Consider the following 19574-nt stretch of genomic DNA (forward strand, 5'->3'; position numbering starts at 1 on the left):
CCGGGCATGGGGGCGGGCAGGGCAGGGCAGGTGCCAGCCCGGGGACGGTGACAGATCCGGGCATTCCGTGGCCTCGGGGCAGGCACTCTCCGAAGAGCCCCGGGAAGGCGCCAAGGCACACCGCGATCCGTGCTGTGAACTCCTCACGGCCCCCTGAGGGTTTCGCTGGAATTCTCTGCTTTTGGGCTGTTTTTCCTGACAGGATTTACGAGAGCACTTTTTCCACTCGGGTTTCCAGCCGTGTGGTAATGAAGGGTCCCGTCCAGGCTTTGTGCTGGGCTTGCCAGGACTCGGGCGGGCTGCAGTGACTCCGTGCGGAGCTGGGGGCTCTGCTGGCTGTCACCTGCCGTGCGGTGTCCCAGTCCCCGCTGCAAACGGGCAGTGGCAGGAATTAAAAACCTCAAAGCCTCAGCCAAAATAAAGAGTGAACTGCCACGGCCTGGAACGTGGGGTTCAGGCCAAAGCTGGGTGCCAGGGGCTGCGTTAGTGGCAGGGAAGCCTTTGCCATCCCAGAGCTTCAGCTGCAGCCTGGCCTGGCCAGGAACACTGGAATGCCTGAGCTGGGAATGCCAGCCCAGCACTGGGAATGCTGCAGCAGCAACCAGCTCTGGAACTGGGACAAGCATGGCAAAGCTGGGGCTGTCCCTGCCCGTGGCAGGGTGGGGCTGGGGGCCTTTAAGGGCACTTCCAACCCAAACCACTCTGGGATTCTGTGGAAACCAACTGGGAATTCTTCTGTTGTTGCTACACAAAGAGAAATCGAGTGACAGACACAACTTTGCTGTTCCGCTAATGCCCCTTTTATTCATTTCTGTCACTTCTTATTTTGTAAAGAAATTCTGTAGCCAAAACCTAAGGGTCTCTTCAGAAAAAACCCAAACAACCCACAAAAAAAAAAAAAAAAAAAAAACCACCAACAAAGTAAACCTTGATTTTAAACCACAACACAACGACCTCAAAGGATCATTAAATTATTTCCCAGTGTCTCCAGCCACACTTCCTGCCTCCATGATTTGTGCCCCTACAGACAAGACCCATATTTACAATAAATCATGTTTAAAAGAGTTTTGAGTATGGGAATGAGCTGCTGCTACCTCATAAAAAGGCAGCAAAGCACTGGGTTTTAACTGATAAGATCTCATTAAATTTAAAAAGTCACATCTCTATCACATGTCTAAAGAATGGGTTTATAAAGTGTCCAAGCCCATTTTTCCTTCGCTGCCTCCACTCTATTCCCTTGGCACTTTGGCCATTTATCACCATTGCACAACAAAGATTTAGAAAGGGCAGAAAGAACCTTCAGCTACCGAGAAGCCAACAGGGAAACTATTCCCTGCTTGGAATGAGCCACCTTCAGGTCTGTGTCACATTCTCTGTGCTGGGAAAAAGATGTGGAGAACAGGAGAAGGTGCAGCCCCAGCAAGGCCCAGCAGCTGCTTGGGAAGGTGTCCCTGGCAGGTGTTCCCTTGGATGTCTCTGTATTCCAGGAGAATTCTTCCCAAACCAGGTGTTTCACCATGGGGGAGCTCCTGCTGAGGCTTCAGCTCAGAAACACTTCCCAAACTGCTAATGAGGCTGCAGTTCTTGTCCTTAAACACTGCAGTTTCAACCCAGGAAATGACTCCCAGCATTCCAAGAAACAGATGATTTACATTCACCTTTGCTTCATCATTAAAAAGGGAATTCAAGGAGCACTGTGAAAGTGCCTGCAGAACTTAAAGCCGTTCAATAATCGATGGCAAACCCCTGTCCTGGGACTCAGCAATTTAAGGAATATTGGAAAAGTTAATTTTGAAATTCCTGAGGGTGCTTAACAGGCTGGATTTTCAGATGGATAAGGAAAACTTGGGGCCAGATTCTTCCACATGGGAATCTGTTGGATCCTCTTCCCACGGATCCACTGCCTGTGCCTGCAGCAGAGGAGCCAGGGTGGCATCTCCCCTTTGTCCTCTCGCTCCTCACCAGGCTCCACCTTCCCTCCATCTCCGTAATTCCAGAGGCTCTGCCCTGGTGGAAGTGATGGGGACTCGAGCCAGGAGCAGGGAATTCCTTCCTGAGCCTGATGGGCACACAGGAGTGTGGGCACTGAGCACGTCCGGGGCACCGAGGGCTTTGGGATCCCAGAGCTCCCCAGAGCAGCTCTGTGCGTTCTGCCAGGCCTTGCACAAGCTCTGGGCAGGGAATTCCACCCCTGGAGCAGCAGCAGCAGTCTGGCATTTCAGCCCAAGTTCAGTTTCTAATGGGAATCCAGGGAGTGTGGACAACACCTGGCATTCCAGGGAAGCCCCCATCCTTACACAGGCAAAATCCAAACAGAATCCGGGCCGAGGCCACGTGTAATGGCTTTGGCACTTGGCAGCATGGAGCGCCCAGCCCTGGCACAGCATCCCCCACAGGCACAGCTCCTCCTCATGGCTCATCCAAACCTGGCCAGTTTGCACTGGGAAAAGCTCCATAAAACCATCCAAGAGCCCTACAGCTGAAAAATGGAGTTTGGAATTCAGGAGTCACTTCCCAAGCCCCAGCCCTGTGTGCAGAGATAACTGGGAGCAGATTTGTTTATTTAAACCCCAGAGAGGAAATCATAAAAATGTTCATTTGAAAAATGTAAACTCATCAGGGTTTCCTTGAGCCACACACGTGTCACCTTCCAGCGTCCTCTGGGAGAGGAGGCAGGACAGTCAGACAAAGCCTCTGGAGCCAGGAGATGTTGTGGAATGTGGAACATGGGGAATGCTGTCACCAAGGGAAGCAGCTACAGCTAAATGGGTTTTTTGGCAATGAACACTAATTCAGGGAAGGATCATTCCCTCAGGATTGCTCTGGCACTTCCAGCTGCAGAGGAATTCAGTTTTCTTCATCCGAGGAGAGACCTTCAATCTCATCCCTGTCTCCTCCAATCGCCATCCAGAAGGCTTTGGCCACCTACAATGGCAAAAAAGATGGGAAAGGGAGAACATTCCCATCAAATGACTGAAGATTTTGTATTTCCCATCCAAAGAGCAGGAACTGAGCAGCAGCTAAATCTGGCAACCAGGGCTGTAAGTGCAACACATCCTCTCTGAGGTGAAGGAATTTCAGCGACACAGAGGCAATGGTTCAGGTCATGGGAGGCACCTGTGATAAATTAAATTTTCCAGGAGATCCACACTTTTCCATTGACTTGTGGAAGCTGGCCAGCACCCCCAGTGACTGACTGCAGGGCTTTCAGCTCAGAATTCAGAAGGGGAAAGTCTTTTTTTTTATGGCAGTGGGGTGGAATGAGATGATCTTTAGGGTCCCTTCCAACCCAAACCATTCCAGGATTTTATGCTTTTCTGATATTTCAAACTTCCACGTTATTCAATTTTTGGGAGATACCTGACAAGTCTTCCCTAGGACTGTGTGGTTTGTTCTCACTACTGCTAATCCAGGAACTCTCCAGGAGCAGGAACTGTGGCTTGGAAAGAAAACACCCACTTTACTGATTCCCACCCCAGTTCCCAAGGCTCACCTTCTCTGCGTGCAGCTTCCTCTGTTCGTGAGGCAGCGTGGCAGCTTTGTCTGTGGGGAAGGAGAGGATTGGGGTTGTGAAGCTCAGGAGTGAGCAGTGAACTCCTCCTGCACCTGGATTTGGGAACTCCAGAGCAACATCTGCTGCTTTCAAGAGCATTATCAAGATGCAGGGCGAATGAATGGAAAGAGCAGCTACTTCTAAAGGACTTGAGGCAGGAGAACAGAATTCACAGCCTCCCAGCTCACTCCTGGCTCTCTCTGAGCCCCTACAGGAGGTGCCAGAGCTCAGGTCCATCTCCCCTGGGGCATTACCTTTCATTTCTTTCAGCTTTGAGAAGAGCCTTTCGAAGTTCTCCAGGTCCCCATCCCTCGTGGTCAGGCTGGCCAGCTCCTGGATGTCCATATCCAGCATGGGATCTGAAATACAGCTTGGTTGAAGAGAAATGATTCTGGTTTCTCAGCAGAAAACCAGGATTTTAACAGCTGCAAATCCCATTTGCGAATTCCAATGTCATAGGAGAGAAAGAAACACTTAATCTACTGATTGCTTATATAGACAAATCATGGCATTGTTACAGTGGTGATTAATTTTATAGAAGAAATCCTTCCCTGTGAGGGTGGGCAGGCCCTGGCACAGGTGCCCAGAGCAGCTGGGGCTGCCCCTGGATCCCTGGCAGTGTCCCAGGCCAGGTTGGACACTGGGGCTTGGAGCAGCCTGGGACAGTGGAAGGTGTCCCTGCCTTGGCAGGGGTGGGGTGGGATGGGATGATTTTTAAGGTCCCTTCTAACCCAAAATATTCCAGATTCCATGATTCTGTGATACATTACGTGTGAACTCATCCAGTATTTAAGGTTTCTTGCTGATTCCAGAATGATCTGTCCAGAAACAGCCACAGAGTGAATCAAAGAGTGCTGAGCTGTGCTGAGACCACATCCAGCATCCAGATCTCAGCCCCAGCTGGTAAGGCAGTCCCATCTCCTGGAATGCTGCAGGGATTTAAGGACTCTCCTGGCTCTGGCAGTGCCTTTGTGCCCCACCTTCCCCTGGGGCCAGGGGCTCTGTGGGCCCGTCCCTGCCAGGTGTGCTGAGCTCACCTGCAGCACTGTCAGGCTCCAGGCTGTTTGTGCCAGCTCCATCCTCTCCACCATCTGACTGGGATCCCTCCCTGTCTCCTGGAGATGGGTTGGACTGTCAGGAACCAGAGATATTTCAGTACCCAGAATGCATGAAAAAACATCAGCAGCAAATCAGGTGCCCCCTGCTTTTCCTTCAAAACCTTGCACTTTATCTCAAAGTGCAAAACCTGTGCCATGAAAAGCCCCTTCTGCAGCACTGGAAACTGGTGCTGCATGAAGGGATTTCAGGATGGATTTGTAGGGGTTTTTCAAATAACAACATGAAATGACAGGTTTTGTTTTGCCCAAAGGGGGTAATTTGGATATAATCAAACCCATCTTGAGTGGAGCTTTTAGTGCTCTTTCCTTTGGCTCTGTGGCACAGTGGGGAGGTCCCAGGAACCCCCAATGGATGAAGGCAGGGCCTGAGCAGAGCAGGAACCAGGAATTACTGGAATTACTGTTTACTTCTGTCTCCGGGGTCTCTTCACAGCCACGGCTCCTGTTTGCTCCTGCCAAGGTGCTGAGGAGACCAAAGCCCTGGGTCCTGTCTGCAAACAAAGCACAAAGTGCAAAATTACTGCAAATACTGGACTGGCCAGGTGGGAGAGGGAGTGTTTCACAGCACCATGGAAAGCTCTGCCATGAAAACAGATCTTAAGCAGAAATTTCACATCAACTCTAAGCTTTAAACTCTGTCTGCACCATTTGCTACCAAATATTCCCTCAGGGAAGAAAAGTGTGAGCCACAGGAGATGTGGGGTCTTTTTAAAGTTTGTTGGAAGCCTCTGCTCTGTTGGGATCTGAGCTGGTAAATTCCAAACGAGGCAGCTGGAAAATCCAGAAGCAGAATTTGCTGTTCCTGGTGCTCAGGTTTAACCTCCATGGGAAGCAGCACTGAGTCTCAGGCTGGATTCAAGAAAGGCAACGAGAGCCTTTGCTCACAACAGGCTGAGCACGACAATCATAGCAGAGAAAATTGTTAAATGTCTAATTCAGAATCCCTGGGTGGATTCATCCATCAAATCCAGGGTTTCTTCTCACTGCAAGGTGCTCTGGGCACTCCCCACTGCTGGCCTAGGTTGTATCTCAATGCTGTTTTAAAACCCAACCTAAAAAATTATTTCAAACCTGAACAATCATCTAAGATAAAAAATGTGGTGCAGTATTTTTAATTTAAACTGGCTGTATTTTAAAACCTGTTTTATATAAAAATATGTGCATAATGGATGATATGATGAGGTGTTTTTTACTAAGTCAGGTTTTTCTAAGTCAGTTTACTACTCCATACAAACTGGCCTTGCACTGAGTAGTAAATATTTGCAGTTACACAAGGCACTCAGGAGATTTTTCTGCAAACCTTTGTATTTTAGTCAACTAAAACTGAAATGATGTGAAGTTATTGTACCAGAAATAGCCAGGAAACAATGACTTCTGCCAGAAGAAAGATTTAATGTTACTTTTTAAAAGAAGTATGTTCTAAATTATTACACTCATAACTAAGCTCTAGACTCAACTGTTGAGGTGATGTCATTTGGATGCTCTGTCCAAATTTCCTTGCCATTTCTCCAGACTCTCATTTTGAGGGGCTGGATGTGTAACTGAGCCCATCCAGCACTCACACAAACACATCTCCATGAGAGAATTCCTGAGCCCCCATTCCCTGTTCCCTGCCCCTGCAGCTGATCTGTTCTGCCCCATCCCTGGCAGGTATTTGGGGTCCTGGCTCTGCTTTATCCCCTTTTGCTGCTTTAACAGATCCCTGGCCAAAGGGGTGGGAGAAGTGAATCAGTGGAGCTGAATGAATTCCCTGGAAAACGTTCAGCTGCCGTGAAGTCCGGCAGGTCAATGAACAGGAACTGGAGGATAAAAGTTTGGGATTTGCATCCCAAAGCAAAGCAGCTTCCCCAGGTTTCATGGGCTGAGCAGAGAGCTGGCTTTGGGGAAGCTGTGAAGATGAACACAGAGCCAATCTCTGAGTCACTTCGAGCAAGGTTGGACATTGCAGTGCAGAATGTCCTGGAGAGAGAACATTCCCACACTGGCAGAGGGGTGGATGCAGTGATCTAATCATGGCCCTCATTCACAGCTGGGATTAGAGTTTGTCCTGCACAGAAAAACGGCAGTGGCTCCACATTCCCTCCCCCAACAGTGCAGAACCTCAGCCAGAATTATTACAAATGTCATCCCTTTCTGAAAAACCTGGAGTGTGCAGCAGGGATCTCTGAACAGCAGCTACTTGTCCCTGGATCCGTGTTTAGGGAGGAGGCAGACACAACACTTGGTTGGAGGCACACCCTTGGAAAACCCTTCCTATAAACTCCTTTTATTGGATGTAAAAGTTATTTCAACTTCTGGGTGCAATTCAGGAAGTGGGTGATGCCTTACACAGTGTTCTTAAGGCAGGAAAGCCAAAAATTAGCTCATCCCATTTATTGGAGGAGTCAGTGGCTACGATGGAGCCCAGAGCAGCTGGGGCTGCCCCTGGATCCCTGGAAGTGTCCAGGCCAGGCTGGACAGGGCTTGGAGCAGCCTGGGGCATGGGAGGTGTCCCTGCAGGGGTGGAATGGGATGGGATTTAGGGTCCCTTCCCACCCAAACCATTCCAAATTCCATGCTCTGTGTAGTTTCACAGGAATCACTCATGATGCTCTGAACGTGGATTCAGCATTCCCAGATTCCTGTTTCATAGCCAAGTGTTTTCCACTGCCTTTACCCATTATTATTCCTCCAGTCTGTCTCCAGCTGACACATGGTGATCCTTACACATAAAATTGGAATTAACACATCAAAATTCACTATTTGTTTCAATGGCCTCCCTAAATCAGGTTAATTGGCTGTGATTAGAGCCAGGCTCATTCCTGGCCTCACCTGAGGTAAGCAGCTTCACCTGGGATCACTCAAGCTGGGATTTAAGCAGGAAAGAAGCCAAGCAGCCTCTTTTAGAGGGCTAGAAATGGTTTCTCTCCTTGCCACAGAGGCTCTTGCAGGGACAGAGAGGCAGCTGCAGTTTAGTACCTCTGTGGGGAGGGAAATGTGCTACCTGGAGAATCCCTCACATTCTCCTGCTCAAGAAAACTTCCAGAGACTGAAGGGAGCTCCAAGGCCTGGAGAACCAACTTTACACCAGCTCCAGAAAGGGTTTGCTCCTGGGAGACACCCAGGTCAGACTGCTTGTGTAGCTTGGAGTAGAAATAATGCTGTTCTACTTACTCACAAAGCACGTGGCATTGGTTACTTGGTGTAAACTTGTTTCTAATTGTTTCTACTGTCTTACATTTAACAATTCTTTTTATGGATCTGTGTGAGAATGATGCAGTTAATGGTGAGAGAAAAAAATCTGAAGTTTAAAATTTTAATTAGTAGGTATGTGAAAAAAACCTGCAGCTTGAGAAGAATTGTGTTGGGGCTTAATCCAATAAAATACTGTGAGTTTGGTGTTTGTGCTTGAAAAAAGTTATTCCTGCTCTGTCTGTAAATCTAAATTCTTATGGAAACAGGTTTTTGAATTAAGGCAATGCTGCTGAATTAAGGCTACACCTAATAGTGCTATAAGTATTTGCTACTACACATTTACTACTGGAACTCTCTTAAGGTCTCTGATAACTCTTCCCTGCATGGTTTTCAACCAGCCAGGAATTACAGTTCATTCAGTGGAAAAGCTGAAGTTGGATTTACGTGGCAGTTTCTAGGATCTGGAGGAAGCTGAAAACAAAAGATATGTTACAGGTTGTAAAAAGTTTTATTTTAAGCAAAACGAGCTCAACAATTTCCCTTTGAAGGCACAGTCAGGCTGCAACACCTTCCAAATATAGCTCACTTCCTGAGGGGTTTGTGCTGGTACAGCAGTGCTGTGTGGGGTTGGTGCTGTGCAGAGAGAAAATCAGGATTTTTCAAGGAGTCTGACCTTTACAGAACACACCAGTGATGTGCAGGAATTTCCCCCCTGTGAGGAACTGAACAGGTGACTAAATTCTGCTGTTCTGTAAGGTGGCATCTGCCAAATACAGGAAATGTGTTGTTAAAAAAACCCTTTTTTAGCACAAGTGAGGTAACCTGACACCATCTGCCAAGGTTACCTGGTTCTCTGCAATGGTTCCACTGAATCAGACCTCACCTTCACCTCAGTTCTGATGGGGAATGAGAAATCCTCAAAAAGCTGCATTAAAAAATGGAGGCTAATAATTCTCATCCTGGTTTTACTGAGTCCCAGCAAGCACCCTGCAGACACAGACATTAACAGCAGCCTCTCAGAGCTTTAAATCATTCCACAGGTAATTGCTGTAGGAAGGGAGAAGCCACAGCAGTGGGAAATGGGACATCAGGGAGCAGAGAGGTGTTGGAAGGTTGGTGTGGGATGAGGCTTTGTGAACAAGAAATTCCAGGCCAAGCACTCCTGAAGAGTTTAATCTTCCTACATTTTCTGTAGCTGTTTGTGTGATTAGAAAGGTAATCAAAGGTTTTCAAGTAAATGGAAGGATCTACACTTGTAACCACAGCATCTCCTTTTCTGATGAGTCTAAGGCTAAAGTGATTTTTCCAAGATTCTACCTCTACCTGATAATCAGCTTCCTCAGGAAATTATCTGGGGTTGCCCATTTTTTGCACTGTTGTCTAAAAATTCTGTGGTTTCCATGTACTCAAGTGGGGTTTTCTGTAGCAAAACCAGCCCTTAAATGTTTAATGTGGCTCCTTTGCCAAATCTCATCTCTGCGCTTGCTATTCTCATCCCTAGCTCAAAAATTTAAAAACACAAAGCAAAAATCCCCTACAACAAATGTGGAATTTAACCTTTACTTCTACACTCAATCATGTATCAGTCTGATAAAACTGATCATTACAACCTATTTCCTATTAGAGTTTGGTGGTACAAACTTTGAGTTTTCATTGCATCCTGCAGGATTAAAGGAATATTTAACTCAAATTATTGGTAGAGTACAAGTTAAAGTAGAGAGGGAGCAGGTGCTGGAACAGGAGGAAGCTTTACACAGAAATCCTTTCCTGTGAGGGTGGTGAGGCCCTGGCACAGAGAAGTTGTGGGTGGAAGTGTCCAAGGCCAGGTTGGGTGAGCTTGGAGCACTCTGGGATAGAGAATAAGCTGAGCTTTAAGGTCCCTCCCAACCCAAACCATGCCAGGACTCTGTGATAAATCTCACCCACTGCCTGTGAGCTCGTCAGGACATGGAGGGAGGGTGAAAGCAATGCCTGGACCCTCCTGTTGCCTGGGGCACCTACCCCCCTTCATGACCACGTTGGACCAGACGTTGGCGTTGAGGGCCTGCACAATGCGCTTCACTCCGGTGGACTCGGGGAAATCATCTGCACCAAAACACAGAGAGTGACTCTAAAACTCTTAAAAATAACTCCAAAACCCATCACATGCCTCCAGAGGTGGGGCTGAAGGCCTGTCCCATCTTCTCACAATCCTTGTAAATTCTGCTCCTGGTACAAAACACAGATTTTTCACCTTTGATTGATGAGAGGCCAAGGAAATGTAAATTAATGCCTCACTTCTTGGACTGAGGGATAATGAACTGTGAGCTCAGCATTTTGCAGCTATCTAAATTATTTTTGTTACATATTTAGCAGGAGGCCTACATTAAGTAACATCTTTATAGCATATTATAAAAGTATAATACACTTTAATACAAATATAATTATGAATATGAATAAATAAATAATAAATACTAAACTAGTAAATTATAATAAATAATAACTATAATAATATAAAAGTATATTATACTTTATAGTATATATAGATTTTACAATAATAGACAAGAAACTTGAATATTTCACCCCAAGATCTTTTACAATGCTGTATAGCATAGAAATATACTAGCAAATAGATATTAGAATTACTTTTCTTTCTTTTAGAAAGTAAAGAACTTGAGAGAACCGTTTAAAAAGGGTGTGATGACTGTAAAAAATGGACAGGACTATTGTAAAGCTGTCCCCACAATATCTAACTCCAAAAGTTCCAGTAACCCTGGGAATTACAGGAACTTGAAAGCCCAGGGAAAGCATTATTCAGATTTTAATTTATTTACTGAATAGATCTGACACCACTTTGGATCAAGTCAGTTTTCCCATTTCCTCAGTTTAGTCAGCTTCCCATGTTTGTGCAGATTGACAAAGGGGAGAAAAAAACCCAAACAATCCTTGGGATACAAAAATGTTTTTGTTTAGAAATCAAACTCAAGTGACTCAGGTGCAGTAATTGAAACTGCCTTTAGAAATGCATTTAAGGCTGAAATCAGATGTTTTGCCCTCTGTGATGCTGCTGTTTGGTTTGATATCAGAGTCATTATCAAGAGTCTCAGTTCAGAGCTCTTATCCTGACTCTGCAAACAATTGACAATGAGTCAAAACAAAAGTTCAGGTTTATTTGAGATGAGCTTCCTGAAATGTCAGAATAGAGCAGAGATTGGCCCAGTGTGTTTACAGCATCTGTTGTGCCTTTTGTAACTCACCCAGAATGTTTGGGGGGTAAATAAGTTACTCACAGGAACACAGTTCCTCCTCTGCATGAGTCACAGTGAATCAACTACCAGATTAAACAGCTAGGAAAGAACATGTATCCCAATATTCCAAAAATTAACATCCTGAGTTGTTATTAGTCCCATTAAATAAATGCTAAAGAGCTTGTTCCCATAAATGCTAAAGAGCTTGTTCTTTACAACGATTATTCAATAGAAAAATATCTTGATTTAAGGTTACTATTTTTAAAGCAATTAGTATTTGTTTAGTCTAAGGAGTCTTTGCTTCCGATTTTCCCAGTTTCTGAGAATCAAATCTGTGAATCTCCCTCCTTGACTAAAAAAAAAAGGGAAATATTTCTAAGGGCATGGTGGGGAGAGAGGGAGACTTCTCAGCTCCTCAAGATCCAATTTTAGTAGGCCTTTAAAGGGGTGAAAGGGGTGAGATGTGTTCCAGTTGAGGATTTTATAGTGAATTATTTTTGGTGACTGCAATGTGCTTGGAGAACCTGAAAAAGAGCAAATGTTAGTGACTAATTCTTCTCCAGCCTGCAGTTATCTCATTTTCCTCCAGAGAGGTAAGGTGTAAATGCTTTTTTGTGTCACTGAAGTGAGGAGATAAGGCTGATGCTGATAAGGCTGTCAGGAAATGCACAGTCACTTTTCAAGAGTGGAACACCACACTTCTGACTCTTCTTGCTGGCTTTTTTTTTACAAGTTATAAATGTTGGGCAGCCAGTGATTCTGAAACTGGTTTATTTCCTGTGTGGCTCTGAAATGTTTTTAACAACCTGACATTTTCAGCCTATCATGTCACTGTTTCTACCAAGATAGCATAAAATAGTTTTCAAGTCTTTTTAAAACCAGAATTTTTCTGCCCTCATGCAGAAAAATGTTTCTTTAGATTGATTTTCCAAGTGGAATATAAACTTCTGATGCATCAATAGAGTCCTAGGGCAGTGCCAGAAAAAGGAGCAGATATTATTTTTATGTAGGTGCTGCATAAACAGCAGCTGGATTTGGGAGGGGACAAATGGAATTTCTCAGAGGAAATAACCTCCTCCCCCTCCTGACCTTTTACAGCTGAGACTCAGCCCCACCAGCTGGGAGCATTCCATGCTGTAACCACGTGGCATATCCACAATTGCATGGGGTATAACTTTGTTTAGAAGGTATTTTTGGGGCACTTTTTCATTCTCAACATGGCAAGAGAAGCAGCAGACCTACCATCTTCATCAGGCAGCTCCTCAGGGCTGAGCTCTACCAGCTCAAAGCCATGCTTGATGCACCATTCTTGAGCTTTCTGTCTGTTTACACCTAAATTGGGAGACAAAAATGGGTATTAAAAGTGCAGATTTGAGACTAGTACCTCCATATTTATCAGAATATTTAGCTGTGGTTTATTCCCTCAAAGCTGTTTGCTTGCTCTGGCGTGTATGGCAAAGTGTATAGCAGCTGGCATGGATCCTCCATTCACTGTGGATTCCAAAAATAGAGAGTTAAACTCCTCCTTGGAACTGAGGAACAGAATCAAATGGTTTTGCAGAGGGTACATTGTAGCTGTGAATGAAGACTTCTGCTAACTCTGGGTTTGACACTGAATTAAGCTGCAGGGACACACCTGCATCTCCCAGCTTGCTGTTGTCTAGAGCCACAGCAAATGTGTGTGCTCCATGTCCAAATGTCAAAACCATGGCATTAGCAACCAAGTCCTCTCCATTTTTTGCAGCAGGATCATGCACATCCAGCAGCACGAATGCCTTTTAGTCCCCCTGCAGTGGCAGGACAGAGCTGACTCTGAGCAATCTGGTAAAATTCTGACTCAGTTCTAACCACATCCCACTGAAGGTTTCAGCTCCTGCTCCCCAGAGCTCTCCAGGCCACTCTCACCCAGACTCTCAGAAGCAATTGTTGATGTAATTAGAAAGTTAATTATTATGCAGGTTAATGGCTCTCAGTGAGGATGGGAGTTCTTTGGGTCTCCTACCATTCTCAGACACTCTGTCACAAACCAGGATCATCACTTCTGGTAGCCACTCTTCTGTCAGGGGCAGCCATTCAGAGACACCCTCGAGTCCAGTTTTCTACAGGGGAAAAGAAAAGTGTTCTTTGGAATACATGCTACAATACTTTAGTTTTTCACAGTATTAGAACTGAATCATATAAAGAAATAGGCTTTTTTTGTCTCAACTTTTCTGGTTTCTGCTAAACCAGTTTTCACTACTGCTGGTTTAGTAGAAACAATTTTGGGTGAAACACCCTGAATTTTGTTTAGCTCCTTAAATTTTGTCTGTCCTAAAGGAGCCTTTAAGAAGCAGCAGCAGCTAGGAATAAAGCTGGAGATGGTGAGCTGCATTTGCCATGGTGGCATAATGACTCCTGAAAACCCCTCTTCCAGCTGGAGGACAGTAGTAAGAGAGAAGGCAACTGCTGCTATTGTTAGCAGGGAAATTTAATATTTACTATTGATCTTCTGCCAATGAATAGAACAGCTTAAAGGGGATGGATGGAGGTTCTGATTTATGGTTCTCACTGTGACAAAGCAGCTACATGAGAGATAAAGCAGAGAATGAAGCAGAAGAGCCTTACTGTTGTGCTGTCAAAGTACACAACAAATGCCTGCACAGCCTCAGCAATCTCTCCAGTCACGTGGAATGTGTTTGGGACCACACAGAGGTGGATGTCTGCAGAATAATATTTGTTATCTATCGTCCAGGGGTAGAAATTCACTCTTCCACTTGTTATTGCACCCACAGTAAGGTCATCTTTTCCTGTGATACCTGCAGGTGAGAAAATGGGTGAGGAGGAGGGTAAAACCAGTAGCAAGAAAATAATTTGTCTAGAGAAGTACAGTGCCAATGCAGATCCATCTTTACTATAATAAACCAGTACATAATCAAGATCTTTAAAAATTCAACTCAATTTGTTACTCTGTCCCAGATTTTATTGCTTAGCTTTCAGAAGAGTTTATTTTCTAGTTTTCAATATAAAATATGGCCCAGAAGCTGCAGAAAGCCTTTTGTTTTCCTGGAAATGCCCTTTCAAGTGTTAACCTCAAACTTAGTATCTGTTAACAGGATGTATGGAGAGAAAACCTAAACTTTATTACAACCCTTGCATGCTCACTGAGATGTAAAGATCTGGTTAACTGTGACCAAAACCTGAAGGTAACTAATGAGAAAATAAACCCAGTTCCCACAATTCAGCCGTAATTCCCATTAAATTCCATGTAGGAACTCAACCATTAAAATCCAGTGCTTTGCTCAGGTGCTGTCAAGCTCTGCCCTCCAAGGTAGGAACCTTCCCAGGACACTCCTGGAGCTGAATCAGAGCTGGAAGCAGAGAATCCCATTATTCCTTGAGGGAAAGGCCAGGAAATCTTGTTCAGGCTGGATGAACTCGTGGACACTTTAGAACACAGGTCAATTATTTATAAAATGGACTGAGTCATCCAGAATTGCCTTGGGCAGGAGAAGAGTTAAAGAATACAGTACATGGCTTTTCAAGGATTTGTATTTTAAGGTACTGAGAGTTCCTGGAGCTGCTGGAACAGGCTGTTCCCCAAATAGTCTGGAGATGAATTTGAATTTATCTGTATCTTATTAGTAAAGAGACAGGAAAATCTCCTTGCCAAGGCTGCAGTGATTTTTACAACTAAACTGCAAAGCTGAGAAATGGATCTGGTGAATGAGCACAAGGCAGGGAGAGCTGTAAACCAGGATTATTTGCAGCCCTGAGGAGGAGATGGAATCTGAGGGAGAAATGTGACCTTGGAAACAGAAACCTGTAGCCATTTCCTCAAGAGGATGAAACAGGAGTCTCCTCTCTGGGCTTCTTAAAATAAGAAGTGCCACATCTAAATGATTTTTCCACGTTCAAGTTTTATTTTATTTTATTATTGGATGGCAATTATTTTTCAGAATAATTGGTCTTTAATCAGATGATATTCCATGCTAAGATTACCCACCTCACTTTGGAGCTGGGGGACAAAGATCCTGAGTCACCACCAAACAAACCTGGATTCTGAGCTTTGTATTCTCAGAGGTTTTGTTTTGAATATAATATTAATTTCCTCTTACCAGTGTTTTGACCGTTAAAAATAAGTAATTAAAATCAGTCTGAGCTAACAGAATTACAAGTCAATGCCACAGGAGTCTAAGAATAAAAGGGTCCACAGAAATTACTGAAACCCAGAAAATCAGCAGTAAGAGGGAGGAAAATGGGGTAAGGAAGGAAATCAGCTCTAAAGTCACTTGAATCAGTCACCCTAACAAGGATACAAAGGGAAAGAACTTTCAGAAGAAGTTTTCAAAAGCTGATATGAATTTCACATTTGCTTTGTAAGGGATATTTATTTTAGAAGAGTTCATGGACAAATTTAGGTCTCAAAGCACTGCTAGAATGAGGCCATGTCCCATTTCCTACTACCTGCTACTTGTTCCTGTACTTTGAGGGGTTTTCTTTCATCCCATTGTGCTGCTGATTACCCATCCTTCATGCTGAGATTTTGCCAATTCCCTGTGAGATTTCTCTCTCAGTAAAAAAATGGATGTTGCACACTAAACTCCAAGGGCTTCAGGAACCTGGTGAAAGGATTCAGACCTGCAGTGTCTCAGGCTGCTCATGGGGCTGTAAGAAATCACTGCACAACAGCCTGATCACTCCTGGCAGGAAACTGAGCAGCTTGTCAGTTTTCTCCCCAAAAAGTCACTTGGAACAATTCGATTTTGGTCTTTAGAGCAAACAAGCAGAGACTACAAAAGAAATACACACTGTAACTCAAACTGAGTTCTCATTTGACGCAGGAATTAGCTTTAAGTGCTGTATTTACCACCCCAGCATTCCAGAAATTTCTTTTCTGGACAGCCTGGATTTGAATGAAAGCAGGAAATTCAGCCAGAATAGTTTGGTATCTACTTTAGAGTGAATGGATGAGAATAAACTCCTAGAAAATTAATATGGCAAAAGGAGGTGGCTTGTCCAGCTGAGCCATTATGAGTGAGTTATGAGTGAGTTCCTCCTTTTTCATGTGAAACTGCTCAGCCATGGAAAGTGTCCGTGGTTTGCCACGCTCAGAGCCTGGAGAAGCACGGGAGTCACTGTGTGACCACAGCACAGCCAGGCCTGGGCTGGCCCTGCCCCGAGCCCCAGCAGCTCCAGGGGGCACAGGAATGCAAGGCCTCTCCAGCTGCAGCACCAAAAGCACACCTGCAGAAGTTTACAGAGCTGCTCGGTGCCACCCAAAGCCAGCAGCCAGAGCTCAGGGTCCTGGGGACTCCTGGGACTGCTGGGCTCCTGCTGTACTGAACTGACGCTCCCGGTGTCCCCAGCAGCTGCTGGGTCCCCCCGGAGCCATCCCGGGGTGATTCCCACAAAAGCACTGGCAGCAGCAGAAGCTGCCTTGCCACAGGGGATGGTCTGAGGCCGTTTTTGGCTGCTCCAGCATCACCCCTGGTGGTGACCTCCTGCAGCCCCCAAAGCCCTGTCCTGCACCAGGGTCACCACCCCTGCTGGGTAATTCCCTCTCCAGTTGATCCCATGACTGATTTTGCTCTTTTTGTACCAGAAAACCATTAAACAACAAACAGCAACTGACACACGAGATCAGTTCACGGCTCAGGAACTGATCCTGGCTGGTGTCACACAGCTCCAGAATTTCCTAACTTCTCTGGAACCTCTCCAGAGGAAAAGGTTTCATTACTTCCAGGCAGTCACTCACTGGCTTCTGTTTTTCAGCAAGTTCACCAGTTGTGTCCCTTCTTCACTAACAAGTATTTATATATTTTAATAAAGCAGACAATAGGTGTATATATATATATATATATATATATATATATATATATATAAAGATATTTTTTAGAAATTATTTTCAACTATTTACAAAAACATTTACTCATTTTACTGACTTAAATATCGACATTTAATTTCATATTTTATCCTACAGACAAGATAAATAATCATTTTGAACACAAGAAAGAACATGGCAATATTATAAAATCTCATATCCCTCACCATTTTTAATGCTGAATCCTACTGAAGTCTTTTGAAAGTGCAAATACTTTTGAAAAAGGGGAGTTGAAGACCAGAAATAACTTTTCAGAAGAGTTAAATAATCAGAGAACCACATGCAGCTCTCCCTGTTCTCCAATACCCAAGTGGTATTTAAGCACTTTTAGTACTTTTTGTGTCTAATTTTTTTTTTTTATTATTACAACTTCTTTATGCAGTTTTTTTCCCCCAAAGGGATTAAGATATTGACCACTTTTCAGAGTGTTTTTCACTATGAATTATGTTTTCACATTGAATTAATGTTTTAAGAACATAATGCCCTAAATGCTCCCAAATCCTCAGAGTTGTCAGGTACACGGAGTAGTTCCCACATTCTGGGCCTTGAGAGCCACCTGGTGGAATAAACCATAAAAAAATACTCCTAAAATTACACCAAGGAGTAAAGAGAACCCAAATATGCTGGGGAAGGGGAGGAGGGGAGTGGTAAAAATCCAAAAAGAAAAGGAAGAACAATCACATCAGACAGAAGGAAAACTGAACCAACGTTATTTGCAGTTTTGTGATAAATACATCACAATAACAAGCAGATCTATGTTGAGCACTTTAAATAGCTTTGTTTTGCCATAGTGTCCCGTGAAATAAAGCATTCAGAGCACCCTGCAGAAACCTAAACAAAAAAAAAAAAAAAATGGACCATCAGCTGCTTCTCATCCTCAAGCCCATTTTCCATTTAACAGGAGGAAAACTCTGGAAAAACTCTTGGAATTGGCCTGAAAAGTTCTGGCAGGATGTTTGACCCCACCAAACCCTCCCCACTGCTGCCCCGTCCCTGCCTGTGTGTCCTTGAATGTTTTACAGTCTGCTGCCACCTCTGATTTAATTTCACTTGTTATACAAAGCAGGGACTTAAGATGCTGATGGTATTTCTTTTATCCCATGATTTTATTTCTTTCAGGAGGATTTTAATGTAGCCCAGTCAGAGGACACACAGACAAGCCTCCAGAACTGGGAGCAGTGGAAGCTGAGGTATTTCAAAGTGAGTACTAGTTTTTTAAAAAAAAAAATCTAAGCTTAAATGTTAAGACTTTCTCAGATTAAGTAGCTTTTTGCTCACCTACCTTTTCTACCTGTTTCATTTCACTATGCAAAGTAATCAAAAGGGAAACCTAGAGGAGCCTTGAGTAATTCCTTCCAATTTGCTTATACCTTCCTCAAAAATAAGCTAATAATACTATTTTTTGGTGTGGAATCTTTAAATAATTCAGTGTCCTGCAGCTGCTTTGACAGAGAAGCCTTTGGCTGCACACCTTGTACTGTTATTTTTGTTCCAAAACGTGCTTTAATGAGGTGGAGGGAGCCAGTTCCTGGGGGCAGCCCTGTGCTTGGTGAGGTCCTAAGTAAGAATTGCTCAGAAAGAAATAAAAACAAATCCAGAGTTAAATTCTACACCTCACTGTGCACAGCAAACTGTTGATGAATTCCCTCTAAAAACCAAGGCTGTCCTAACACAGGGAACCCACCAAGATCTGAACAGCTTCTTCCTGGAATCCCTTGATTTTAAAACTACCCAAAAATTCCACCATGGTTTCCTCTACTATCAGATCTTATTCTTGTGTTCCCCTTTTGAGCCATAAAAACAGCAAGTGGTTCCCGGGCAAAGCACTTCCTACTGAACGAGTTCTACGCACTCGCTACTAAGTGTAATCTGCAATTCTACCAGCTGCAGAACAGCCAGGATTTTTAACTTTCCCTTTTAATCCTTCCGCGCTATGAAAACGGGGAATTATTTCCTTAAAGCACTGAGGAGGCTCCTGACACCCTCTGCAAGGGGTCGGGGGCTCAGATCCCCCTACCCTGAGGGGAGGATTGAGATCCTGAGGGGAAAACTGAGACCTTGATGGGAAAAATGAGAACCTGAGGGCAAAACTGGAACCGTGAGGGCAAAATTGGGACCGTGAGGAGGTGGCGGCGACCCTGAGGGGAAAATTGGGTCGTGAGGGGTTGGCAGCAACCTTGAAGGGAAAATTGGGTCGTGAGGGGATGGCGGCGACCCTGAGGGAAGGATTTCAGACCGTGAGGGGATGGCGGCGAGCCTGAGGGGAAAATTGAGACCGTGAGGGGATGCCGGCGACCCTGAGGGAAGGATTTCAGACCGTGAGGGGATGGCGGCGAGCCTGAGGGGGGGAGAACTGCGATCCTGAGGGGCAAAACAGCCCCCGTAAAGGCCAGGGCTGGAGGGAGCCGCTGCCAGTCTGATTCGCGCGGACGCGGGCAAGCCGCGGCCCCTGGTTCCGCCCGCTCGGGCGCCGCGGCGGCCCCGACTCACGTTTGACGAGCTCCTCGGGCGCGAAGCCCGCGGCACAGCTGGTGAGCAGCGCCAGCGGCCGCGCCGCCGCCGCCATGGCGCCCGCGCCGCGCCCCTTCCGCCGCGCCGCTACCACCGCCCGCGGGGAGGGGGGCAGCCGGGGGAGGGACCGG

The 19574-nt window shown here is 45.2% G+C and overlaps 1 protein-coding gene across 1 annotated transcript; it reads right to left on the reverse strand.

The window, feature by feature from the left end:
- Positions 1 to 777: 777 nt before the first annotated feature.
- Positions 778 to 19519, reverse strand: AAGAB (alpha and gamma adaptin binding protein). Its single transcript, XM_053988674.1, has 10 exons — positions 19423 to 19519; positions 13677 to 13867; positions 13075 to 13171; positions 12315 to 12404; positions 9847 to 9930; positions 5080 to 5162; positions 4591 to 4684; positions 3808 to 3912; positions 3494 to 3543; positions 778 to 2925 (listed from the first exon to the last, which is right to left on the reverse strand). The coding sequence occupies exons 1-10, from the start codon at positions 19496 to 19498 to the stop codon at positions 2848 to 2850; spliced, it is 948 nt and encodes a 315-aa protein (XP_053844649.1). The 5' UTR covers positions 19499 to 19519; the 3' UTR covers positions 778 to 2847.
- Positions 19520 to 19574: the final 55 nt, after the last annotated feature.

Source organism: Vidua macroura, chromosome 12 (genome assembly GCF_024509145.1).
Source record: "Vidua macroura isolate BioBank_ID:100142 chromosome 12, ASM2450914v1, whole genome shotgun sequence".
NCBI classification, from domain to species: Eukaryota; Metazoa; Chordata; class Aves; order Passeriformes; family Viduidae; genus Vidua; species Vidua macroura.

What these genes read in the sequence shown, in the direction of transcription:
- AAGAB (XM_053988674.1), bottom strand. Translation starts at nt 19,498, where the DNA reads ATGGCGGCGGCGGCGCGGCCGCTGGCGCTGCTCACCAGCTGTGCCGCG. An exon ending in GCCCGAGGAGCTCGTCAAAC is followed by an intron (nt 13,868 to 19,422) that starts GTGAGTCGGGGC and finishes TCTCACCTGCAG; the next exon opens with GTATCACAGGAAAAGATGAC. An exon ending in GGAGCTGCCTGATGAAGATG is followed by an intron (nt 9,931 to 12,314) that starts GTAGGTCTGCTG and finishes GTTTTGGTGCAG; the next exon opens with ATGATTTCCCCGAGTCCACC.